General features: G+C 41.6%; 1 protein-coding gene across 2 annotated transcripts; it reads right to left on the bottom strand.

The window, feature by feature from the left end:
• Window positions 1–57: 57 nt before the first annotated feature.
• On the bottom strand, window positions 58–26,344 carry LOC125000256 (monocarboxylate transporter 2-like). Of its 2 annotated transcripts, none has more exons than XM_047575671.1 (5): window positions 26,000–26,344; window positions 14,534–14,773; window positions 6,470–6,613; window positions 5,208–6,014; window positions 58–4,941 (listed from the first exon to the last, which is right to left on the bottom strand). In XM_047575671.1, the coding sequence occupies exons 2-5, from the start codon at window positions 14,748–14,750 to the stop codon at window positions 4,661–4,663; spliced, it is 1,449 nt and encodes a 482-aa protein (XP_047431627.1). In that variant the 5' UTR covers window positions 14,751–14,773; window positions 26,000–26,344; the 3' UTR covers window positions 58–4,660. The 2 variants fall into 2 exon arrangements, with proteins under 2 accessions (XP_047431627.1, XP_047431628.1); XM_047575672.1 differs by lacking the exon at window positions 26,000–26,344 and adding an exon at window positions 15,156–15,205.
• Between the last annotated feature and the right edge of the window lie 1,343 nt (window positions 26,345–27,687).

The raw sequence follows: 27,687 nt of genomic DNA, 5'->3' as shown, positions 1-27,687 counted from the left end.
TGTGAGGCTTCAGCTGGTTCACTCGACTCTTAATCTTAATAACAGCAACTACATACAGTATATTAAATTGTTTAATTTGGACATTTTGCCCGTCAAAAGAAAAAACAACAACAGGGAACATTCAGTTTTAACAAAAATAAAACAAACCCTCTGTATTGTAGCTTTGAACTCACATTAAACTCACAGACTTAAACAATGAATCAGTCGAGGCCCAATGGTTTATTTGGATATATACTTTATTTAGCTACAGTGTGATAGGTGACGCCTTTATATCAGAGTTACAAAAACATCATTTGTTTTGTCTATACCCGTGTGGTTCTTTTCCTAACTCTGACACTGTGGTCGCAGAGGTAGTGGAAAGACTGACACAATCTGAGGAAAAGGATTTAATGCCATACAGTACAGTTACCCTGATGAGAAAGCACACAGTATGTCTGCTACTGGAAGGACATCGTGGACTGAGTTCACTGCTGAGACAAACTATATAGTACGAGAGATCCAAAAACATACACGCATACACAAACTATGTGTTCAAAACCCCATAAACACAACACATCATAAAACTTGCCAGACTGAACAAGTGATAAATACTGAGATTAGACTCAGGGCTGAACAGCTTATTTGTTTGTATGTGATTTAAAGATGGAAGTGACTTTTTTTTTTATGTGTAGCGGCACAAGTTGCATAATTACAGAGAAAAAAAAAAAAGAGAGACAAAAGACTGAAGTGATTTGTAAACGTACATTCGGGACAAGCCAGGACGGAAATTAACCCTAAGTGTTGTGGTCATAATAGTCAGTGTAGCACAATAAGGCACAGTTAGCTTAAACAGCCAGAAATGTTACAATCCTTCAGCCTCCCAGTAGCAAACCACCTTGTATACGATCAACACCAACACACGCTCGTCTTCGTTTTGTATTGGTTTTGATATGCACGTTGGAAGATTTCATTCTGCAGATTGGAAAAAAATAAAAAATAAAAAAAATAACAATAATAATAAACACCTCATGGAGGCAGAAATGATCCAAACAGAATTCAAATTTGAATATGGAGAAACGTGAATCCGCAAATTTATCGGTGTCCCTAAATTCTGATACAAAAGAAAATATTCCGTTTTATTCTAGCACCTCCAGGCCCAATGCATAATTTAGTGAAAACAGATCATTTAAAGGAAAGAAAAGTTTCCCTCAAATTCTAGAAAAGCTTTGGCTTCTCCCTCTGTGTTCGAACAATTGTATTTCTGCCTCTTTGTTGAAACCGTCATCCAACTGTCATTTCAGGGGCTGTCCACGTTGACCCCAAAAAACAAAAGTTATCCAGATGTCTTCCAATCTGCACATTTATCCACTATGTGGGAAAATAAATGAAAGTACTATAATCATTGATTTTTATTTTTTTTTAAATAATACAGGATGGCATTTAATATTAATTTAATCTCTACACTTCATTTGGTGTTAAGCAAACTTTTTTTTTTTTAATACACACATGAATAAATTAGATGCTACGCAATAAAACGGATAAGGCTAGTGGTGCATGTCATTCAATCAAATTCCTACATTTGGATTCAATTATAACTCATTTCCCCTTTTTTTTAGGATAAACTTTATAAGCCAAAATACATTAAATGTCGTGAGTTCATGGTTTCGGAGAATACCATGAAATGTCAAGCATGTGTCATGACAGATTTTATCCTTTTTTTTTTCTTTTTTTTTTTAAATCTTTCTCAGATTTTGAAGTCAGTAAAAGTTTTTCCCGTTAATGGCCCTGACAGCTCAAATTCCTCCTTCAAGGCCTTTGAGGGAGCTGTTAGTTGTGCTCAACATGCCATTATTATTTGTGATATCAAGAAAAATGTGATGGAATTCTGCTATCCTTCAGGTTTGTGGGAAAGTTTACCTTTAACTTGCTTTACCTTTTGGTCTAGGTGGTTTGAAACCAGTAGGGGGCAGTGTTATTTGGTAGAAAATGATTGTACAGCAGTCTGTTTCAGTGTAGTGAATGACAGGAGTCCCTCTTTCCACGTGCTGAGTGCAAGCAGGATAAAGTGACATTCACAAGGTTTCAAAGTTGGTCATCAACTGAAGTTATACAGAACGATGCAGACGTGGCAATAGAAAAATACCATGTAATATCGGCATGAAATGCTGGTGAACCAAAATTTTCTAATAAGTGATAACCTTAACATTCAAGACGCACTCATCCCAAAGTGGAAATATAAGTGACACCCAGTCTAGATCCCCAACACCACCACCAAATAAAATAAAAAAAAAGAAAGAAAGAAATGCTCAGATAAACCAAAGAGCTATGTAGTGTGCAAATCTAGTAAATAAACAGCATGGCAGTTGCTCTCGCTGATCTTCCTCCGACACCCGACATCCTGCAGGATTTATGCGGCCAAACAAAGCAGCAGCTAATTTATCTGATTTCCCCGTAAACCGCACCACAGTGGATTTCACAGCGGTGCCGGGTGAAGATGAGATGCAGGCTGAGCCACTGCCACGCAGCTGGACATCTATTTTCATGAATACGCATTTAACTATTCAAAGCAGGGAGAAAAAGAGACAGTAATGTGTGTGTGTGTGTGTGTGTATTTTTTTTTTTCTTTGTTCATGATTGCTTTGAAAAATTCAATTCCGTTTGTTATTAAAATGCATTTGGCTTTGTTAGGACATCTGAGACAGGACGCCGTTTGGACGGATTTCAGCTCCAAACTGATCAATAGAACAGCAGGGTGACATTTACAAATACTAACACGTGGAATGGATAGAATATTGAAGAGTATTGACATTTACAGCGACAGACAGTTGCTCGATGCAGCCATCCAGCATACTAGGGTGCACACTAGACACGAAGACTTGGTTAGCATTCATTAATTAGTTGTGTCAATGGCATTCCTTCAGATGATTTAACATACTGTTGTGGCTTCTGTTAGTGAATTAGTTCATGGGGAAGGTACATTTTACACAACACAGTTACTTAAAGCTTTGACATTCCAGTACAGACATGTGAGGAGACAAATGGACCAGATTACACTGATTGAAAAACAAAAAAGGTAATCACAGCAAATAAAACAGGTCACATTTTACACATAGGTTTATCAGCTTCATATAATACTATCAAGTATTTGCTGTACAACTCCCCTGCACTCATTACACTGCAGTACATTTAAGGCAATGTATCACAGAATGGACCGTCACTGGCCACTGGAAATACCATTCCCTATATATTGGCTTTATAATATCAAAGAGTCTATTGCTCATGGGCTCCATCTATAGATAACCACTATTATGCAGATGTTTTTGGTCATTAATACCATATTAAGGCCCAAAGAGGAAATTACATTCAACTGTAATTAAATTCACTTCATTCATTGCAGCAATTTCATAAAGATGTTTGGGATGAAGTGTGGCCACTACTATTTTAAGAGCAGCATGCTGTAGATGAGAGTATGAGAATATGGAACCCAAGACATTTAATGCAGCATTTTATGACTTCATCAAAACTATTAAAGTGGGACATTTGTGCAGGTTTTACTGCACAGTATTACAGTGCTCAGGCGGGCCGCATATTACATCGGCGCCAGTGTCACTAGCTGAGAACACATCTGTTCTTTAGTTATGGAAGTGGGAATGTTAGGGCACCCAATAGCCATATGAAACACAACAGCTTTCAAAGTCTTCGCAAGATCATTTTTTAAGGACATATCCATCGGTATGCCCAATAAGAGTTACTTGAATTGCTTTTCCTGGTCAACTGTATATGCTAATGCCTTAGCTGCACAGTTTGTGTAATCAGAAGCTACAACAAATAAACCAGGTTACCTGTGGGGTGAACATCCACTTAGGGATCAGTGCTGTTCACCAACAATAGATACTGGCAGTTGAACCAGTGATCTGGAAATGTCTTTCTAACCACCATGAAATCCTTTCACTGCCTCCCCCCATTAGCTTAACCTTTAACTGTATACATAGTATGTTGTGAAGAAGGCTGATGTTATCGTGAACATGTCGATCCAGTTTGCTGGTGCAGTTGGAACAGTGGCAGCACACTGATTTTGCATTCAGGTCTTATCGGAAGACACAGTAGGAAGAATAGAATGCCATAACCTATAGTAGATACTGCCTTTCTAAAGCAGGGCTGGTTGTCTGGTGGTAAACTGAAGTAATTTTCTAATAATCTGCCAATGTGGGGATTTGCTGCTATGTTTGCTCTCAGTTGACACAGTTCTGCAAGATAGAACCATAGTGCGTGCCACTGGATGTCTGTCGTGAAGGTGTCAATTCACCAGTTTCAGCCTTCATGGTGTATCCGATATGAGTTGAATGTGGCAAAAAAGAAAATACAGTTAGTACTAGTGTGTTTTGCACGAGCATTTCCTGGTATTTAGCCTCTTCACATGCATACAATATGTTACACTTTACTCTCCAGTTATTATTTCTGTTACACTCACAGCTTGTTCTTGGACAAACAGATATCAAGCCTCAAAGCCTCCTACAACACAATTGATGCTTTGGCAGTCGTTAAAGTACAGAGGACCCCCAATAGAGCCTGGTAGAACACCGAGAGGAACCTCTTGGCTTTGGACTCTGTTTGATCGTAGTTGAGGGTTTTGCATGTTTGCAGTGGTGAAGACGATGAGGTATTGGCAGAGTAGATCAACCTAGATGTTGGTTTCCCGCTGCATCGGCTCCTCATTTTTCTCACCTTTGTTGACCAGTTCATCTGATGCCTGGGCTTCACCATCAACCTCCTTTTGATCCTGAACTCGGTCTGGATCTTCCGTCTCAGTCCGTTTGTACTTCTCTTCTTGCTTGCGCTCGCGCTCCAAGAGTCTGTAGTTAATAAAGTTTCCGATGAACAGCCAAATGCTGGCCAGGATCACAACAGCTCCACAGCAGAAGTACATGTACTTGTAATTTTTGGTGACATCAACAAGTTTCCCTGCAAGACAGCGAAAAGTTTACAAATGTTAAGACACTTCCGCAAATTCTAAAACTTACTGACATTAATCTAAAACTGTGGCAACTTCATGTCATGTTCAGTTTGTAAGTAGTTTCCCAACTCCACAAAGTCACAACTGAGCCTCTCAAGTCAAGTTAACACAAGCTGAAACTAAAAGCCAGACATGCTAAATACACATCAACCCTTAAAGCTGTAACAAGCATGCGAAAGTGAAGGAAACATGCCTACGAATAGACAGACTGTACCTGCTAATGGTGGTCCGATGAGAACTGGGCAGCACTCCACAATGGTAGTGAGTCCCACAGCACTGGAGAACCTCTGTGGTCCAACTAGGTCCATCAATGTTTCAAACAGTACTGAGCTGACCATGCCAAAGGCAAAGCCAAAGAAAATTGCATAGACCACCAAGCCGGTATAGCTTTCAACCAGTGGGCAGAGAATGTGACACACCCCATTGTACAGCACAGCAAAACTGAAGAAGTACTGGATTTTGGGACGGACCCAGCGTGAGTTGGCCAGTAGCCCCATGGAGGGCCTGGCAAACATGTCAACAAAAGCAAGGATTGACAGCAGGAAGGCAGCAGAGTATTCATCCACGCCCATGTCTTTGGCATATGCAGCAAGGAAGACAATTGGTGCGAAGAACCCCAGAAACATGATGACATTCCCTGACAGGTAAATGAGAAAGCCACGATGCTTAAAGAGCGTCAAGTCCAGGTACTTGTTGACTATTTGCCAGAGAGTGCGCTTCTCTTTTGTGGTGGTGGCGGCAATGATGGTCAGCTCTTCATCCTTCTTCACCTTGCCAGGCGGCGGTCCCAGTGGCCTCATGAGGGAACCGGCCACGCAGCAGTTCAGCAGCAGCCCACCCAGGATGAGAAAGCTGCCTCTCCAGCCAAATTTATTGAAGAGGTACTGGTTGAGAGGAGCCAGGGTGCTGAGGAAGACTGGACTGCCAGCCATGGCGAGTCCATTAGCAATAGGACGCTTCTTAAAGAAGTATCTGCCTATCATAGTCAACGCTGGCTGTAGGTTGAAGGCTAGGCCAAGTCCTGTAAGGGAGGAAATATGTTACGCTGCTAGCATGGCTATACACTCCAAAGGTAAATAATGAATTTTGTTAAAACACTATGAATATTGGAGAGCACAGGTTTTCCAGCAAGGATGGGCTACTTTATGCAATTCCTACTACTTTCATCTTCCAATGTGATCTTTTAATGAGTAAAAATGAACAGTTTTATGTTACAAAGTTGACTGACTGGAAAACTCTTTACGGGTTAGGGGACCCAATAATTTTGGTCAAGTGGCCCCACAATGTAATACTAGCAGGCTAGCACAGCATGTACTTCCATGATGGAAGTATTGAATAATTAAATAATAATCGATTGAATAATTAAAGTAGTTACATTCGTCCTACTGAACCAGCTTTATTTTTAACCTGGTACTTAGAAGCAACGACTAAGTAAATTAACTCAAAATGGATTTAAGTGGATTTAGAGGGACTTACCACCGATAACTCCTATGCAGATATAAAGCTGCACCACACTGGTGCAGAAGGAAGCCAAGATCATCCCTACGGCGCACAAGCAGCCCCCCATCATGACGATGGGCCTGCAGCCGTACGTGTTCACCAGTATGCTGCTGATGGGACCTGCAGCAAATTGAAACACAGAAAATCAAATCACACATGTAGCATGTATGCGGCTGTCAGGATCCCTGAAAGTGAGCGCATAATGATTTAATCTCGTTAGTGATGCAGCTGCTATTAATAGCAGCAACTGAGCTGTTTCTCTTTTTAGCATGGTATTCTCATCATCTTGTGTCTAACCAGTTTAAGTGAAACTGTTAATAGAAAAATAGAAAAGACAAGTATGCACATGGGCGTAATTTTCTATTGTACATAATGTGTAGAATACAGTGGATATGGTTCTGTTTCAACTTCCTGTGGTTATAATGCCATTTAATATGTGCCCAATTTTGCTAGTGCAGCTTTAATATACTAATATGCTAACTACAAACATTGGTGGTGATTAAAATGTTGTGTCATCTGCATCAAAACCAGAAGAAAAAAAAAATCAGATCAGACTAATGAGGCAAATTCCTTTCGTATTGGCGACTTTGTTGCAGAGTTTTCTAACAAAATGAATTTTATCTCTCAAATAGGCAAAGCAAAAATGTTAGTGTTCTTAAATAATATGAATTTTACTCCTGGAATTCAAAGATTTTCAGTTTAATGACCCCACTTCACTGAATTTGTAGTACAAAATTAAGCTCCTCACACTTTCCACTTCAGTTTTGTGAGAACATTCATATTGTCTCTCTTACTTAATTAATATCCTGTTTGTAATGAGGCCCCTTTAAGTACTTATTCTCCATTGCACTGTCTCCTAACCTTTTGCTGAATTTTAAATAGAAAGAGCTGTAAAATCAAAGAAGGGCAGAGAAAAGTAATGAAATGTTGTTGGTTTTTTTAAATAATGCTCTCATTACCACCCAGAAGATGTATCATATTTCTGCCAGGCTCAGCGCAGCTGAAAAAGCCACAACTGGCGAGGAGTCATCTCACTTCATTTGCTCCACATGAATCTTTTTTTGACCTTGAGGAAGGTTCCCCCTCATTTGCATCCGCGGCAGTGATCAGTATTCTCGGGGGCTCCGCGGGACCCAAATCGGCTGAGATGAGGAAGCCCCTGAGCCTGCACATTACTTCCCTTTAAAAAAGGCTTATCATCTCCTGTCCAGACGCAGCGTGGACTTCATTACACGGTGGACAAAACCCCAAACTAAATATAACCACCTAGATCCCAAAGGGGAATGACACATATAGAAATGTGTCTAACCATTTTTTCCACCAGCCTTTAATATCAGCTACATTGAGGATGGTGCAGTTCATGGTGTGAGGACGCCGACTATCCATCACGCTTCAAAAGGCATAAAGTCGACAGAAATGGAGGCAAACAACTTTTAAAAGCTGTTCTGCAGTCAGAGGACACGATTTTCTGAAGTGACCGTGTCCGCATGCCCAATGATATTTTCAATTAAATAACTAAGGGTGAACCAGTCTGAACGCAGTGTATTTATCAGACACAAGTTGATCTACATTTTCAGGCTAACATTGATAAAGTTTAGAAGCGTATAACAGAAAGCTGCAATGGACTACATCTTAATATTGAGATATTAAGCTTAGAGAAGCAGGCTTGTGACAAAGGAGTGTGCCTTTCCCTGCAACTGAGTTCACGTTGATCAAGATATAAGACATAAACCACCACCTTATCTCTACAGGCCCAGACAAACCAAACTGACGTCACAGAATTAGCAGCAATGAAGGCCTCACATCACCGGTGTCCAGATCAAAGGTTGCACTTGAACACATGGCTAAGACTACGGTCAGCTAGCAGATAGCACATGCATTCTGCACCTGCTTGGCAGTAAATAAGTCTCCATGCCAGAGGGTGGCATCCAAAAGAGAAAACTATAAGAGCCTAGCTGGGAAGCTTCGCAGAACTACAAATGGCCGAATTGAGCTTGCCTCTACTGAGTCATGCTCATCAGTTGGTCTGCTGATTGCTCTTTGCAACCGAACGTCTCGTCCTTCTGAAATGCTAACATCAAAAAAAGACAAGCCTTTTTCTGTGTGCCCACTTGACCTTTTTTGTTAGCTTACTTTCATAACTTCTCTCGTCTCATTTCCTTTTTTGTGTGCTTGTTCAATAGCAGAAACGGCACTGGCTAACAGCCAACCATCACCATGGTGCACTGAGGCCCTGAAAACAGTAAACAAGTTCATACTTCTCCGCAATATCAACGTTCTGTTGGATAAGACAAATATGGGCATGGGTTTTTGGATAATGCAGGCCTCACAACAACTTTAACTGGACCTATAACTGTCACATACATCAAACCCAGTAAATCATAGCATGCTGTTGAAGTGGATACACCAATTAAATTTCTGTTAACAAGCTGTTTTTAGGGAGGTACAATGTCACAAGGGAGTACAAATAAATGAACAACACTTTATGTTCCTTCTAGATAAAACTGACTCTCCCATCTTCTGCCTAACTTCATGATTGACAGCGAAAGCAGCCATGTGTCCAAAGCCAAGGTCAACCTTCTCTGTGTCTTTCTGGATTAGCGACACTGATCCAACACAGACACACAATATGCAGCTTAAACGCATCATCACATTGCGACACTTGCTCGTGTAAAGGGATGAGGGAGGCTGCTTCACAGCTGCCTGTTGTAATGCGAGAAAGGATTGCAATGTCGAGCTGAAACAAGCCAGACTCTGCTTTTATTTTACGACGGATAATTCCTTCGTGCTTTGCAATGTTATTTGCCAATTTAGTAACATCTCTAAATAAGGCAGGTAACTTTGCGCAGGTAACTTTGTGTTCCACCAGCCTTTTTAGCTCTGCACAACATTACAGCTTTGTTCATGAGGATTAATAGTGATGGAAAGAAAATCTATTACTTGTGTCAGGTTTACCATGCAAAATCCTAATCTAAAATATAATCATGCAGCTGTGTTGAATTAGTGTTTATTTCACACAGTTTCAGAAGAAAGCAGAAAACTGCTGTGCTAATTCATGCCTAATGGATGTGGTCCATTAGGGAAATAACAGAGAAGTTGGTCTGCACACACAGATTAGATTTAATATTGATGAATCTATCCATGTCTTCATTTGGCCTATATTATATAGAGGAAAATGATAATGATAGGAAGCCTAATAGAAGCGACAATGTGTGAGACTGCACTGTTAGCAGTAGCAGTGTTCACACGAGCATGCTAATGACAAAGGTTACCTAATGTTTCAATGTTTTTGTGCAAGCTCACAACTATGCGCTATCAAGCAGCAGCATCCAGGGCAGGAAAATCTGAGCCAATGAGGTCTTCTTAGACCTTCCTGTTAAAATGGCTAACTTTCTCTAAGTGACATGTGGATACGCGTACAGATTGCTAGCTATTCACTTAGGTGTCACCACCTGCCTCTAAACCTCTCTGACTATTTTTGAATTAGCTGCGAGCAAGGTGAAGTCAGGCACTCGCAAGAAGGCGGCTGCAGGAGCCACCACACTGAGCTTCAAAACCACCACACCTATGGGTGACGACAAGGAGCGTTTCGTCCATGTATGCTTCATACTCAACACATGTCGCTAAACAGATTTTTGCAAAAAATAAACAGCTCTTTATCATCATATAGTGCAATGATTGCGTACTCTATATGTAAATCAGCTGTGCTGGCCAAGTATCTATCAACACATAAGAATTCGTTCACTGCAGTTAACTCATCTCTTTCTACACACAGAGAATAGTGACCACATTTGATGCGGTAGGCTGTCAAAAAAGGCAGCTGGGAGAAGTTAAGTTTAAGTGCCTTGGTCAAGAGCCAACAATGGATATAGGAAGGTGATTCGAACCAGTGACCCAAGTCAACCCTAATCTTAACCACAGTTCACCCTGAATTAGCTAAGCCTGGCTCATGCTAAGCCTCGCTCTTGGCCATGGCCAGCCAGGTAACTGTAGTAGCACAAGTAGCACTAGCACGAGTAGTATGCCAGCGGGTACAACTGATTTTGGAAATACAGAAAAAAATCCACTTTTGCCTTCTGTCTTAGTGCACTGAACAACATGTTGCAATGGAATTCTGGATGCATCCTTAGTTTCTTATGACAGCGCGACACCATGCTAATTAGCAATTACAGGCTAATGGGAATGTTTTTTGGATTAGCAGATACATGGCTATAAATCAAACTACTGCACAAACTGACAAACTTGACCTGCTGATTGCTGCACAAAGAAAAAAAGAGCCACCACAATCAGGATAGATTATCCTCTGTGGACTCAGATTGTCAGGAGATACTTAAGAACAAGCTTGTTTGGTGTGCTTTGTTCTTGAAGAGGTTGTCCCAGTTGAAGATACAAGGTTAGCACCAGGCAGTGGTAATAAGCAAAAGGTCATATCAGTCATTTAGATCGATTGGATTATTATTTGTTGGCGTCTGAGGCTGTTGGCTCATTATCTGACAGCTTCACAGTAATGACAGAGCTGTGTAAACATCAGCGCACACACAGAAGCAGCGGTGGGGAATTAGAAATGTGTTAAACATTCAAACACTGATTGCTTCATCAGCGTGAGAGGCAGAACAAGAGAGCAGGTGTTTAATGAATAGCTGATGAGTGCGATCAATATGAATGAATGAGAAACAAGAGCCGCTCGCTTAGTAACTGCACATATTGACGCCGTTGCCACATGATAATGACACACGGCGACTGTGACGCTAAAGCAGCAGTTGGCGACCGACAGAAGCGCGGCTCTCGCAGGGAGGTTAGCCGAAAGACAAAATAATTAGCAAAACTGTAAAAGTTGTTGGACAAATGTGTTCCACTAATGACTTTAAGCTTGTCATTTTCAGGCTGTGTTATTGATCAGCCCAATTGTTTCTAGTCGCTTTCAGAAGAGTGTGTGGCTGTTTCAGTCCCTGATTTTTCCTTATTTTTCAGTTTTCATTCGGGTTAGATTTGATTTGTTCATGGACAACTCATGTGACAGGTCTTGACCACTGGTGAATTTATATAAAGACATTTGTATGGAGGACAGTTCTAAGCTTGACTTTCATATCAGACGTTACACATACTGTATCTCTGCTGCATTGCTTGACATCTGTGAGCCTTTTTTCGTCTTTCATCTACAATGTGTGGCACTGAGATAAACAGCCTTTAGGGGTGTACACACAGGGATTTGTAGTAGTGACGGGAGAATTTTTTTTTTTGGAGATGTCAAAGGGCCTGGGTGCCAAGCTAAATCTCGATCTTGAGATTGCGCTATTGGGTCGACAACCAATGGGATCAACGGAAAGGTAACACTGTCCATAACTTTGCTTTCGACCAGCAAATTGACCATGTTAATAGAGGACTTGTCAGGTGCTGTGTCAGTATTTTCTTTTTAAACAGAGATTAGTGATGTCAGCAAGGACTAGTTCTCGACAATCCATAATAGCTTTGATCAAAATGTGTACAGGGCAAAACTGCAAAAAAATTGTCACTATTGAAGCTAGCATAGCTCCACACACACCAACAATACTTTTTATGATCTGCTAGTTTCAGTTGGAAAATATACAACATACGATATCAACCAGAGCTTAGGACATCCACCAGCGACCAGCTGTTACCTAAAAAATGGTGGCAAATGGTGGCAAATTACTTGATAGGTGCATTGTGATGGTGGTTGATCCAGTATATTATAAAATGTGCCTGAAAGTGCTTGGCTAGTGCGAGCACCTTGAATCTGCTACAAATTTTAACTGTTAAAAAACACCATTTGCTCAAACGTCTGTTGTGGAGCTAATGTCAAAAATGTCCCATAACAGGTGGATGTTGTGCTAGTTCGAACTAGGCATCTTCAGTAGTACAGTTCTGAGAAGATGAAGGAATCCTGTGATATCTACAAAGTCTACAAGATTAATATATACCGGATAGAACTGAGGAATTAATGGACTAAGGTTCAGGTAGTAATGAACGGTTTTGAAATATTTTCAGTTTACGCCTTGATAATTTGCCAAATTGCTAATTTAAAAAATAAATATTTCCAGTTAACAGTTAATGCGGCTACTCCTTAGCTATGGCTACAATAATGCCTCCTAATTATCGTTACTACCTGCACAAGTACCGTAGTACCTTATTTTATTCTCTTTTACTTACACCGTGTTCTGAAATGACAATGAAAAGTCCTATTCTTTGTTAGTGAAGGAAGATTAATAAATTCTTTGTTCTCGGCAGAGGCGGCACCACACAACACAGGAAATTAGCTTTCCAGGTCCGCTGATGACCAGTACAGATGGTCACGCCGGCGCAAGGTAGAGTGACAGGAGGATTACAACGTGGACAGATGGCAGCCGTTGGCACTACCAAGCAGAAGGGTTGCGGGGCTGAAGCCAAAGGCGGGAACTGCAGCAGGTGATCGGAGCAATATGTCTGAAAGAATGACCCTTTCAAAGGTTCCTTATTCAGAAGAAGAATTAACAGCCAGCCTGTATTGTGTGTCTGTGCATTGTGTCAGTTTTTCTTATGAGAAAAGATTCATCTGAACGAATTCGATTAATGTCTGACCTCTGACGTTAGCATATGGAAATATAATAATTCTGCTTCAATGTGCTTTTCTATTTAAAGTATAATATATCCTCAAACCCTGTTTTTTTTTGAATAATAATCTGTGTTTCCATTGGCACTTCTTTTCTCCAAATGAAGACTGCAGGTCTGTGACCAACAATCAGAGGAGTTGTGATTTGGTGTTGTCTTAGTGTGGCAGAACACTGTTGTTGTCTGGAAGCCCAGCATGTATTACATCCTGTGACGCTGCGTGGTTTCAAATCCAGGTCGTGATACGATGACGCCAGCACCTTCCATCTCAGTCATCTCACTGCCTGCTGTACCCCGAGGGCAAAGATATCGATTGCATGAAGCGCCATTTCCTTCTAAAACTAATCTACTTAAAATATTGTTATTTCAGTTTCCTCCCAAACTTCCTCTCAAGCTATAAAATAAGTATAGTATTACTTGACCAATAGAAATTAAGAAGAAGAAGATATCGTCAGTGTCAACAAATGTTTTCCACATGTTGCCACTGTGAGTTTCACATTAGCTATACTGTTCTATTGGTACACCTTGTGACTAATCATCAAAAAACCTGTTTCGAAAGCATGTTCCAAAATGTTCAGAGTTGCATTTTTTTTTTTTTTTGAAAGGGTGAAACTTGACAGATGTATATTTGCACTTTTATTGTACTGTTGGGACCTGACTTTATAATTCCCACATCTTTTTGAGATTTGAACCTCCAATTGCAAGCATTTAGAGATATTATTTTTGGTAGCGTTCTGTACCAGCTCTGATTTGAATCATGGAAACGGGCGCTTTATAGGAAGTTTGTTCTTGAATTATCTTTGCTGGAGTAAAGTCCAATCACATGACATACAGAAGAGCAAAGAGAATGGACCATTCTTGGCTGGATGGAGAGCAGCACACTCTTATTTTAATTCACTTTTACTGCACACCTTTGTTCATGTTTCTAGGGATGGGATGTCAAGTGTTGTGTACAGCACTACAACTCAATTCGATGATTCCCCCAGTGGCGAGTGGCGGTATTGCAACAACAATAACAAAAAAGTGGCTAAGTGTTCATTCCAAAAGCCAGCCAGTTAAAAGCTGCATGAAAATTTTAGTTGGATTTTATGAAAACATAAATGTTTGTAAAGATTTTCTTTAGTTAAGAAAGGTTAATCTTTAAGTCTATCTTTAAGTTTAAGGAAATAATAAGGAAAATAATAATAATAATGATGCAAATGATGCACATACAGCAAACCTGCAGCCTATCAAAGTTTTTCGGTTAATGTGTCAGACAAGCTATTTTAATGCATCTGTGATTCTTGTCTTGTTCGTTCACAGACCAGAGATCCCCGGACCCAGATCATACAGGTCCACAGTTCAAACTCTTGGCAAGACAGCTCCTCCTAAAGTATAACTCAAAAGATTTTCAATTTTGCTTTCAAAATACGATAAATGCCAACAACGACTCACCGGCAGCATACATTACTGCAAGCATGATGGAGGAGATCCATGCGATCTGGCTGTAGGAAACTTCAAAGATGATCTGGATGTCTTTGAAGAACACTGTGATGGCCTTGGGGAAGGCGTAGGAGAAGCCGATGGAGATGAACGACCCAAACACCACGGCCCATCCCCACCCGCCGTCTGGCGGGCTTACAGCGGGAGGATTTGCGACTGGGGGTGGCATCACTGGTCCACCTCAGCGTTTTGCTGCAATGACAGGGGGAAAAAAGGACAGGGCGGAAGTTAAAACCAAGAAGGAGGAAAACTTACATAATGTATGAGTTCATTTTGTCCTGTGATTGATTATTGATTGGTTGCATCTGGTCATGCTGTTTCTCCTTTTCTCTTAAGTCCTTCGGGACTTTCAGGTTAGAAATAAATTAACCGGAGAAGCTGTTTATGGGAAAATGTCACAGATCATTACAGACATATATAGATGAATCACATTACCAGCTGCAGCTCATATCGACATAGATATATAAACATCCAGCTGTGGGATTATAAAGAAGGTCAAAATCTGTGTCCTTTCTGTCGTTCAAACAAAGCACTAGCAGCAGCAAAGTGACACACATTCTGGAGAAGGACATACCAGAGGTCCGTATCCTGCAGAAGGCGTGTGCAAACACGCGCTCACACACAAGATATTATCCATTCCAAAGGGCATGAACTCAACTTTACCTGAGGGACCAGAGCGGCTCCGCCCAGTGTTCACCTTGTGCCCGCCCCCTTGCACACAGGCAGGCCTGGGAAACAGGGCGGAGACTGTCACATAGTGGCAGTTTGAAATCGGGTGATGTTGTTTGCAGAGCACACACACCTCAATTACGTGTAAGAAAGGAAAATGTGATGATGTGGAGAAACTAGCACATTTATTCATGGGGGAAATTCGTGCAGGGAGGGCAGCTGTTACGCTTTAGCTCAGTCTAAACTCATTAGCTTCACATTTCTAATCAGCCAGGAATCATTTACAGTCATATAATTAGCTCGTGGTGCGCACTGAGATCGTGGTAGTCAGTTTCCCTTCACACAAATGAGCAGTGGAAGAATCAACATTTTGCCTATGTTTGCACTGAGAAATCAAATTATGTGTTAATACTATGGCGCCTGCCAGGGTCTGAATTACTTCGCCACGGTCTCATAATGAATCGGAAATATGTTTGTGCGCTTCAAACTCCTTGTTCCTGAAAGCATCTCTTGGTTAACACATTCATTCAGTTTGTCATGCTGGAAAAACAATTGAATATATTCTAAAGTAATGTCTTCTCTGTCTTGCTTCTACGTCTGTTTGAAAATGTTACTGCCTGGTGTCCCTGGCGTTTCGTGATATATCACTGGAAAATCCCTTCAAATAGTTTTCATTTACAACACTATGATGATTTTTTTTTTTTTCGATACATGGACGAAGCTACATTTACAAAATGCATCTTCTCCTTTAGACTGCCACTGCTTGTAAAATGTCTTATCTGTGTTGGTGGAATTCTGCAGTGTGGATGATGAACAGACCGCTGTCATTTGGTTTACAATGGTCCGCACCCTGTCTATAAAGATAGAAGAACCCTATGTGACATCACCCGCAGGTTTCCTGAAGTGAGGTTCTGAAGCTCAGCGTGTTGACTACAGCCATTGCCATTTTGGCTCTTCCAGCTTTAATCCAATTAACAAAAACTATTTATTTATTCTGTAAAGTATAGTCATTTTACACTTGGAGGTTGGCTCACTTTTTGAAGTGAGCCTCAAGTGGTCATTTGAGGCACTGCAATTTTGAAGCACTTTCGCATATTATTTTATTTTTATTTATTTTTTTAATTAAGAAGTTACTTTTATAATTATTCTTAATAAATATATAAAAAAATTACATTTTTCACCAAAGCCCAAAGACATTTTAGTAAAACATAAATTCTCACATTGGGAAAATTGGGACAACCCAAAATATTTTTTCCCAGTAAAACGATTAAGTCAAATAACCTTTTGCTAAAACTATTGCTTATTTGTTTTCTTCTGATTAACTGATCAATTTATCAACTCATTGTTTAGTTTTACCGCTGACAGTTCAATATAGACAAGTTTGAATTCACACCATGATGGGGGTGAAAGCAGAGAGTACGCAAAAGCACGTAAATTTATACATGGTCAATGAAAGGTATTAACACACACTGCACACTGTTGTGCAAATCAAGTTTCACTCTACTGTGACAGTAGTTGGTTACCAGTACCAGGAAATAGCCTGGCTCAGATGATAACTCTGGAGTATTTCCTGGTGCTATCAACTGAACCATGCAAACCGCCCTCTTTTTTATCTGCTCCAGCAACTGACTAGACAGGCCTCATGTCCTAGTCTACAACACGGCCCCACCAATAAAAAACCTTGTACTATACAGTATCTTGGTGCCTAATACCTCATCCTAACATCTATAAGAACCAGCACTGGACCTTTATCTTCCAGCCACAGGCTTCATTTAAGAACATCAAAACTGTACAAAGGAAGGCCGTGCTTCAATCTTTACAGCTTTTGTAAACAACTCATGTAAATCCACATCAATAAATGATGCCGCTCTCCTTCCGTGTCGCTGCTCTTGCTAGATCAGGTTTCAGTGTCGTGGAGGCTTACACATACGGTGTTACACTCTAATTGTAAACAGGAAGCCACTGCTGAGATGACTGACTTCTGTGGTAACTAATGCATTAGTGAGGTAATACAGAAAAATAAAGACGGTAAATAAGGAATAACTGCTGTTTTCTATGGAGTCTGGAGGGAGACATTAAAATAATTTGCGTGACTTATTCTTGCAAATAAGCAAGAGGCATGACACCAATACATATGTATATTGTTATATAGCAGTCTCATGATTCGCAAATGCATTTTTTTTTTTTTTTTACAAATTACTTTTTGGCTAACTGGAGGCAGCAAATTATTGACGTAATATCGCCCCCTAAAAACTGTTGAATGTGAATGTTATTTTTATTTATTTTCACATACTGTGTGTAATTCAGGCATTCATTCTATTGTAAACACTGTTTTGGTCTCCACTGAGACGTGAGAGAAATATCTCATTAACTGTTGAATGTTGGACTGTACTGGAAATTAGGCTTTTATACTTAAAGAAACACCAGTGAAGGGAGGGTCCACTTGAATACCCCAAAGATGTGCCACATACTGCCTACTGTGATTGGCTAAGCTAGTTAGCTAGTGTCTTCTTGTTGGTTGCTAGATGGCAGTTGACGGCTAACCCGCTGGTTGTTTTGTTTTTTTCCCCACTTCCAAATGTGTCTTGCCCCGAATCTTGGCACAAGGGAGTGTTGGTTGATATATAGTCACATATCACTTATATCACTTATTACCGAAAGCCCCCCTACTGTCAGGGGTGGTTGAAATGCTGGTGTTTCCCACTCACACTCTACTGGGGGACGGGATTACATGGGTCTACTTCTGTTGGCTAGGCTAGTTAGCTGGTGCCTTCTTGTTGGTTGCTAGCTGGAAGCTAACTGCTAGCCTGCTGGTCCGTTTTTCAGTTGGACTGGGCTTCTAAATGCGTTTGTCCTCGGATCTTGGCACAAGGGATTGTACCATCATATCCTGTGTAATAATAAATACAATAATAATTTTTAAAATAATCCAAAAAGGGAGCAACTAATTTTACCTGGGTCTTTTATTGAACATCTTGAACAGTGGAACTGGTAATTACAGCTGGTTTTAACTGGGTGGATGGCTTAATACTAACCCCAATCTCTAATTTGTGCTAAAACGAGCCGAGTAAATGGAAACATAATCCTCTCTGTAAATATATCCCTTGTATTGCCCCTTTAATCAAAGTTAGAGATTATGTCTTTTTTCCCCTCAGAGTTCCATACAGTGGGTCTAATCCATGCTAATCAGATTAAAGGCTGTCCACAGCAGCACTCCATGAAGATACTCGTCTTGATTGATTGAACGTGACGACAATGCACGAAGGATCCTCAGAACCCATAAGCAGCTTAAATTGATGGGTTTGAGTATGAAGCTCCAAATGGATTGACCATGAATGAGCAGCTACTGACTGGGGGGGGCGGGGGGAGGATCAGGTTTATGACCAACCATTTAAGTACATAAGAAGTCAAACAAAGCAAAGTCACTGTCCAGTGACTAACGATGTCAACACTTTCTTCTTGGTTCCAAGCCCCATCATGTGACCTCTCCGCTGTGTCCTTCAAGTGACTGCAAGAGCAGCTGACTGAGGAGTGACTGAGCGGCGGTTCTCAAGGCTGGCAGTTTATAAAACACTGGTGATGACCAAGTCAGCGAAATTGTGGGGACAACAATGGGCCGGAAAACGAGACACTTGAAAGACAAGTTTGAGCAGATCGTGTTCCAGATCTCCAACCAGAAGTATCTAGTCATCATAATGCAACGTTACTGTTCCCCGTAGGAACAGACCAGTAAGCACCACAGCACTTATGGACCGGTCGTCCTCCTGAGTAGCTGCCTGCGTCACATAATGAATAGCAGCCAGATAGCTGTCGTTAGAAAATCTGATTTAGTCTCCTCTTATCACCAAGAGTAGCGTGTATAAGCAGCAGCTGTGGTGCACGTATTCAGACTGAGAATTTTTGCAGTTCTTATAGCCTACCTCACAAAGTGATGCGTGGAAAAGGACTCCATGCTTCAGGTTGTGGTTAGAGCGTAACGCTGATCGTTATAAACACATACATCATGCAGACACCTGTCCTTGTGTTTTGCTTGGGGTTAGGGTAAGCACATGACCAGAGGACACAGTTTGTTTTGGTCCAGTGTCCCCTACATGCGCTTGTGGTGAGGTGACCGTCTGCCTTCACCTAAGTGAGAGTGCGAGTGAAGTGAACAGCAAGAAAGGAGGCGGGAGGGGTTTGATAAGTAAATCATTCAACTGCCAAAAGACTGGGTTACATGGGTTACTCTGTGTGTGTGTGTGTGTGTGTGTGTGTGTGTGTGTGTGTGTGTGTGTGTGTGTGTGTGTGTGTGTGTGTGTGTGTGTGTGTGTGTGTGTGTGTGTGTGTGTGTGTGTGTGTGTGTGTGTGTTTCCTCCAAGGGCATCACTTAGTACCTTGGCAGAAAGCCTGAAGGACTGCATTTTCTTTATAACAGGGGCCAGCACAGATTCTCGGGTTTAATTCACAACAAGGGCCATGCTGAGACCCCGGTGTTTTATTTCAGGTGAACTTTAGAAAAGCAAAAGGAACAGTGAATCTAGGATCTCAAGCTGCGGGTGTGGCTATTATGCTGTAACGCTAGAGGCAAAGACAACTCCCGCATGTTAAGTTAGAATGAAGTTCCCGCAGCTCATATTGGGATTTAACATATGCCAAAACCTTAGCGGTTTCAGCTGGCACAACATTCAAACGAGTTGAAATTAAGCTAAGCAGAGACTAGAGTAATGTGGCAAAATGTTTGGTGTGGCAGCAGTAACCCAAGAAAGCTTCTATTTCTAAGTATCAGATTTCCTGGAAATCAGTATCTGTATCACAACTGAGGCATGAATTTGAACGTCGTAGCATGCTTCGGCTTGTATGACGCTTCCCATGCGTGTTTTAAAACACAACAACAACAACAACACGTGCTACACCTAAAAACTCCCTTGAGGGTTTCAAAGACTCAGTTGGACCACAAACTCTGCTGACTTCTGAGAGTATGTATCGGACGCGCTCTTAAGGCCCTGTCCAGAGCTTGCATTAAGATCTCATCCTGGCAGTTCGATCACAAGTGCCGAGCTTCAGGACCAGGCTTCAGGTGTTCAGACTTAGCATTAACACGTGTCTCCAATACGCGAAATAAACCCCAACCTCATATCATGGGGTCCTGTAAAAATATCGGCACCGCTGCTGTCTCCCATGGACCTGTACCGCTGCTCCCGAACCGGGAACAGCTCTGTTTTATGTGCACGCCTCATGACTACGGCCCACGTGTCAAGTTATTATTTATTGATCTCCGCCCTGACTGTAGTTAGACCTGCACAAAACTCAGATTATAACTCCACCCCTGGACGTTTCCATGTGTAACTTAACCACGCACGGTTTCTCATACATCATCATGAATGTCAATAATTAACTTATATGTTATTTAATGACAGGATCACACTCGTGTACTCTTATCAGACACTGTCATTTGTTAATTCTTGCTTAGATGGATTTGTTTTTCAGTTATTTAACAGCTACAAGTACAGAGTATTTTAAAAGGCTCTCATTGCTAATAACCACTTACGATGATTTGACCACTCATATGTGATCTCAATGTGTCCTAGAGGTTTCACACATGTCTTTTATGCTGTTTGCCCAGATTGGATTTTAATGCGAGGTCTAAGAGGCTAAATGCTTAACTTTCTTCTAGTTAGCCGCTGACTTCAGCCTAATCAATCTAATACTCTGCAGGTGGCGTGTTGTGTTTTTATCCAAGCTAGCTGCCAGTATCAATAAACAAAGCTTATAATCCAGAGACTGAACCGGAGAGTTGAAACTGTCATCGAACTAAAACAATAAGCCGCTAAGACATCTCCTGTTGCGCTGATTAGTGCAACTTCACCAGCGTAAGACTTGGAGACACATGCGACCAAATGTATTATTATTTCTTAGATTAAAGGTTAATTATAAGTTACTGAGGTGGTACTGTGTGAGACGTTTCACAGACTTTTTAGACTTCACCTTGCCATTCAGACAAGGAAGATTTGCACCGTTCCATACTCCCTACTAATTAAAGTTTCCATTGACTTTGCTAAGCGGAGCTACCTTTTTCCACTTCCATTGATAGGAAAGGTTGTGCAGTGGTCACCTAATAAGGATTTTTAAAGAGGGCTTTTGTGAAGCCTCATAGTACTTGAATGGTAATGAAGGGCAGCACAAGGTTAGCTAAATCAGAGTTAGGAGGCAAGAAGACATTCCTATTTAACCTGCACAAGATAAAACATATACCCTATATACCGCTTTTCAAATAAAGGATCTACCCCCACAGGATAGAACTTGCTGACCGCAAAAATATTCCACAGCTTTAAGTTAAATGCCATTCAGATAAACAGGTGCTGAGAGCCCTGTCGGACAACACAAAAGGAAACTTGACCTCTACAGTGAGCGGTTGCCAGCATGACCCTCACTCCCCCACCCGCTCCACCAAAGTCTCATGACACTTTAAGTTATGGCAACGCAAGATTAGCTCTAAGGTAACCTCAGAGTAACACCGCTCACTTTGTTTTACGAACAGTTCATCATTAACCCAATAAGGGACTTCTTAAATGCTCACCGGAGCACATTTTTCATCTCGTTATCAACGCAATCTAATCTCAAAACAGTTAATCAGGTAAACACACTTGCCCTTGGTCTTGAACACCAACAAACGGGAGAAACGCCACAGAAACAGTTGTTGCCTCTCAAAGCTCCGTTCTGACTAAAAAGATCATCAGGCAGGGGGTGTTCCCAGGCTACAATACCTTTTCTATTCAGTTGTCAGCCTCTGCACTGAAATGCCTCGGTTTAAAACGAAACATTTAATGTCCACATTAAATCTACACCAACACGCCTGTGACCACAAATACTGGATGGCAAGAGGCCAACGCAGAATATTTCTCTCAAACCGCAAGGCTGCAGCCTCTGTGCCGTTCGTGTTTGTTGGGATTGCATGCATGAAGCACACATGACTAGACCTTTGTGGACACAATAGCATGCTGGGTAGCCCACTTCACTTTTCCATTCAACATCCAATCCCAGGCTCCTTGTCTAGCTACACACCTCTGACCATGCTGTGAAGGTCAAAGGATTGTAGCCTTGTTACTACAGACCAAGCTGAAGGTTGTGAAGTTTATATACAGAGTTAAATGAGTGAAATTGAATGAATGGTTTGTTATGCAATTGTGACACAGGTCAAATTACCTCAAAACATAGTGATTAGTCATTTGCGTAGTCATTTGCATACTACACATCAACAAGATCAGATTCACATCTTAACAACGTGCATGGACACGTACTCATACACACAGAATACAGAGGAGCTGGTCCGTTAGAGGTTATTTTCTTATCCTTCAGGCAATACCTTAACGGTCATTCTGCAGTATGACAACACCAAATATACAGCCAGAGGCACACAGCAAAGAACCGTCTTTTATGTCCAACCATGGGGGCTGTGACTCATGGAATCGGTTTGAGACTCTTTTGGGACATCCTGTCCGCACAGAAAACAGTAAAACAGGATCTCAGAGAACCTGAGACAGTTCAGTGCTGAGGACTAAAATTTCTCCAAGCTGCCGTAGATGACTGATCAGCAGTTACCGGAAATGTTTATCTACTCCTATTGCTGCCCAAGAGAGTTCATTTGCTTTTACTGCACACAGATATGTACCAGTGATTCATTTTCTTGAATAAATTAATACACAAGAACAGTATTCCTGTTTCATTTGTTGGATTGGGTTCTCCTTGTCTACTTACACGACATTCAGTCGTTTTTATCCAGTCGGCCATTTTATTCGTCAGAGTCATTTTTATTCAGAAATGTGGATTCTGAATTCTGAAGGGCACATAACCCTGTATATATGCGCCATTATATAAAATACAACCTTTACACCAATTTAATTTGGACACAAAAGGTTAACTCCCCCTGGTAGTGAGACCAGTATTTTAGTTAGCCAACGTACAGATATGCCATCTGCCCATATGTTCAGGGAGGCCACTGCTTTTCTGAAAAACAAACAATGTCTGCATTGTCAACCAAAGATTGTTTGAGCTACCTACAGTGAAACGACATGCAGGACAACATAAAAGATGAGAGAAATGACACAGAACCAAACAAGGAAAAACGCATATCACCTCAATTTAAAACCAAGGTCCAGGAACTCAAAAGCTGTAGGTTCACCAATTAGCAACTAGAAGGTCATACAATGGGATATATATTCTGAATACATCCCCAAGACAAGTGTTAATAGTATAAATCAATCTATACTATCTTAAACAAAATCTGTTTAAATCCTACTGACAACAATGTTGTTGTTTAAAAGGTCAAATTGGACGCTGAACCATGTTCACGTCACTCAAAACTTCCATCACTCTTCTCACTATCTGGTATCTGCAGCCAGAATTCGTCTAGCTCAGCTCCAGGAGATGGCTGCACCTGGCTGCTTTAACGCTTTGTATACAGATTAAACAAAGGAGATAAAACATGCTCGTTGGTGAGCTTTAATGAAACTGAGACGTGGCCTTTCTTTCCCAGAGAGCCAGGCTAGTTGTTTCAAAGTTTCCATCGGGTGCCGGTGGCACCTTCATATTTGCGGACATGGGAGCGGTATCAGTCTACTCATCAAACTCCCATCAAGGAAGTCGTTATGTGCATTGGGATGCAAAGCAATGTAAATGTTTTGAACCCATGCTACTGGGCGTGTAGTTAGTTCCTGGTCCCTTTACTGTCTAACCTGTCGGCTAATTAGCTCTAAAGGTCCCACCATGGTACTAAATTAGTACTACACAGAGCTTTGCAGATGTGCTTCTCCTAGTTCTCAGCGTCAACAAATTGATGTACACCGATCAGGAATAACATTATGACCACCTTCCTCCCTTGTGCCTCCAAAGCAGCTGTGACTCATTAGATAATGGACATGGGCCTTGTGAGGGTGTCCTGTGGTGTCTGGTAACAGAATGTTGTTAATGTTGTTAGCGGGGAGGGGGCTTTGGGTCCTATGGGTTTAAGGGAGGGGCATCTGTGGATCAGGATTTTCCAGTGCATTCCACAGATACTTTATCAGGAAGGGGATAGGGAATTTAGAAGCCAGGTCAATATCTTGTGCTGTTTTGTGTGTGTGTGTGTGTGTGTGTGTGTGTGTGTGTGTGTGTGTGTGTGTGTGTGTGCGTGTGTCATCACCCAGAGGCGATGTGTCCTGTCAGAGGACTGCACCCAAACGCATCTACACAGCCTCCGGGTTGGTCAAATTCTGATAATCCTTACCTGTGTGCAAATGAAGAGCTTTGCTAACGATGACTAACGAATAATCACAAGTCTGTCTTTAGACTTAGTTAGTTTACTCATAAGTTACTCATAAGTTTTGTTTGACATTTGACAGCGCTACAGGGGGCTTCACAGGTGGATGCCTTTGTGGTCACATAATGCAAGTCACCGCAATTTCTTTGAAATTTCGGCGAAAGCCTCAGCCGCCATTTTTGTAAGTGAAGCGGGAAGTAGAAACAAAAATGAAGCCGACTGGCAAAAAGGACACAGCGCCATCTAATGTTTGCGTGGAGTGAGACAGACTGGCGAGCACACAAACAGAGATGTCCTGCACCCGCGCAGGTTGCCTGCATCAGGTCCTCGCGTGGCCAAGCTTTACTACTTTCACTGAAATCCCTCAAACCATGATTCAAGTCGGTGAACAGATTTTGTTATCCCTGTCTAATTTAGACAGGCTACTGCAGATTAACTGACCTTAAAGAGTAAATTCTCTGCGAAGGTTTTCAGTCATCCCGGTCGTGGTACCTCAGAAAAAAGCATTTAAAAAGTGTTTTTAAAACACTTTTTGGATCAATTCTCAGACTTTATCACTTCTCTACTTTCAGCACTGTCTTTTATTCATTCACACATCCTGGAATTGTTGCTTGTGGCCACAGAGGCCACTGTCACATAAGCATTTCGTAGAGCAGCTTTTAAGCGTTGCTATGCTTTGCCAAAGCAATCTAGTTGGCACGGAGTCAAACAGAAACTAGCGGCTTCTTTCCTGATTCATTTACAACCGGCCGACAACAAGCCTGCGTAGTGTTCAGCTATTAAGGTTAAATGGACAGAGCAGCACATTTTTTGGGGGGGTCCCAACAGGATGTGGCATGTGCACTTAGTTATTTTTTACAGCTGACACACATCCTCTGCTCCTGACAAGCCTTGTGTGAGTGAGAGAGGGAGAAAAAAATCCTCATACCACCTTGGGCTAACAATAAACTCAACATGATACACATTTTTTTTTTATTATTTTTTTTTTGTGGGTGCCTTGAAAAAGTCGCCCCCAACATAAAGCTAGGGCTGGAAATGTGATGCAACAGCAGAGTGATTCCTCAGCACTGCAGCCTAATCATATGATGCTCTGCTGATGTAAGGACAGAGACCGGATGAAGCCGGTCTTATTAATGCCCTGGGCCTACACGGGCTAAACCGGGCGCTCAAAGCAGCTCCAACATTTCCACAAATGCATGGGTTATTTAATGCGACTCGCCCCCCCTTTAGGAATCGACCGCAGGACCGTGGATCGGAATTTCCACTTCCCTCCAAAGGCTCCTGAACGCATCATAACATGTAGTCCGACAGGGGACACTTCATGGCTTCGCGGTCCTCATTCATCGCTCATCCCTGCGTGCCGCGGCGCCCCGAAAGCTCGCGTTAATCCTCCTGAAAACGCGGCGGCGCCTCGTCTTTCGGCGCCACGAGCGACAAACAAGCAGGCCTTAAATTATTTTTTTTGTGTGCTTTACCTTGAGAGGGTGCGAAGGAGCGCGTGTCCTGAGCGGGCTGCCGATTCGGTCACCTTGGAGCGGAGAAGATGCGTGCGTCCGCGTTGTGGACGCTTCGGTGTTTAAATTTCCTGAGTGAAGCCGCTGCGCTCTGCAGAGGGCGGCGCTGCGTCCGTCTCTAATTCAGACCAGAGCTGCTCCACGGGGCTCAGCCTGTCATTCACTACTCCCCGCTCACTGCTCCGGGGCACTGAGCCGAGACAAGGAATCGATTTATCGTTTACGTGTCCAAGAGCTGCGAAGATGGCAATCAAAGCTCCCCAAACATTGTTTAATTTACTGTCATGTGAGACAGTTGAATAAACGTGAACTTCCCCTTTGCAACTGAGCAGTTTTTTTTTCTTACTTACTCACTTTGATGAAAATGAATTTGAAACGCTTTCCTGAAAGCAGTTGAAATGCTAGTGGCAAATGCCAAAATAAAAGGTGAAGTAGCGTCATCTCATGAGCTCAACTGCGAGATGTTCAGGAAGGTGAAGTGGATTTTTTTTCCACTTCGTTTCTTGATTTAACAAGGGAAATTTAAGTTTTTCCTTTTTTTCTTTCCTTGAAAAGTGAATTTTTTACTCAATGATTTCCAGAAAGTAGTGTTCACTGAAAGCAGTTGAAATGTCAGTAAAAACAATCATCAAAGCAATCAAATATGAAGAAAAAGTGTAATTTTGAAATAGAGTTTCAGTCTAAAACCCACAATAAGAGGAATTAACTTGACGTTTAAAAGCCGAAGAACAATAAGAGCAAAAAACAAAATACAGAAACCAAGGCGGATGCTGCAACAATTTGCAGTTAACAGAACTCTGCTGCAGTGGCAATTAAAAATGGGGTCACTAAATGTACAGTGGTAGAGAAAGCTCGGCAGACTTAAGAAAACACATGCAATTAGACAGAAATGCGAGCAAACGGAGAAAACATCTTCATCAGTTTGGCATCAGTCAGTCTGCAGATTAATTGCTAAGCTAATAATTAGCAAGACCCTTTCTGGGAATCGTGATCAGGATGTCAAAAAAAAAAAAAGTTCAAGAAGTTGAAGCATCATATAAAGTGGACATCCTGAAAAGTGTGAATGATGCATCTAAACGTGCAGCTGTCTACTAATGCTTAACCCTGAAGGGCAGTTGAAATGTGAGCTGGTTGTCAAGAAATGAAGACCGTCGAAGCGTCACTCAACACTGTGCGTTGCGTCAGTCTTCCTACTAAATGTTCTTCGCACACACAAAGCCGCTGGCATCCTCGTGGGGACACTCAATCTGGGTCATCTGAGCTCAATCCGTGGGATTAATCTGAGAGGGGGAAGCCTCTGTGGTGTAAAGGAGACTCTTACGAGCAAACATATTCAACTATGAGAAATGCACTCGCGTTAACGTTTGTGCATTCAAATTGTTCACAAAACCGCTATTCTTCTGTCACCGGTTTGCATACTACTCCAGACGGGATAGCATCGCTGTTAGTCATCAGTCAGGTTTCTATTTTTAGCTGCCTTAATATTGGTTTTCATTGTGCTCATTCTCAAGGGATTTGTAAGATAATCGCCATCTAAAACAGCATCCGAGTCATTTCGTCAGTTCCACGCTCAAGTCGTTTTCAGTTTGATGTCAGTTCATGCAGTTCACGTTGTAATCCGGTTTGTTTAGATTCTGGTTTCAGTAAAC

The sequence above is a fragment of the Mugil cephalus genome, chromosome 22, assembly GCF_022458985.1.
Source record: "Mugil cephalus isolate CIBA_MC_2020 chromosome 22, CIBA_Mcephalus_1.1, whole genome shotgun sequence".
Lineage (NCBI taxonomy): Eukaryota > Metazoa > Chordata > Actinopteri > Mugiliformes > Mugilidae > Mugil > Mugil cephalus.
Note: the sequence above shows the minus strand (reverse complement) of the source record. Positions and strands in the feature narration are given on the sequence as shown.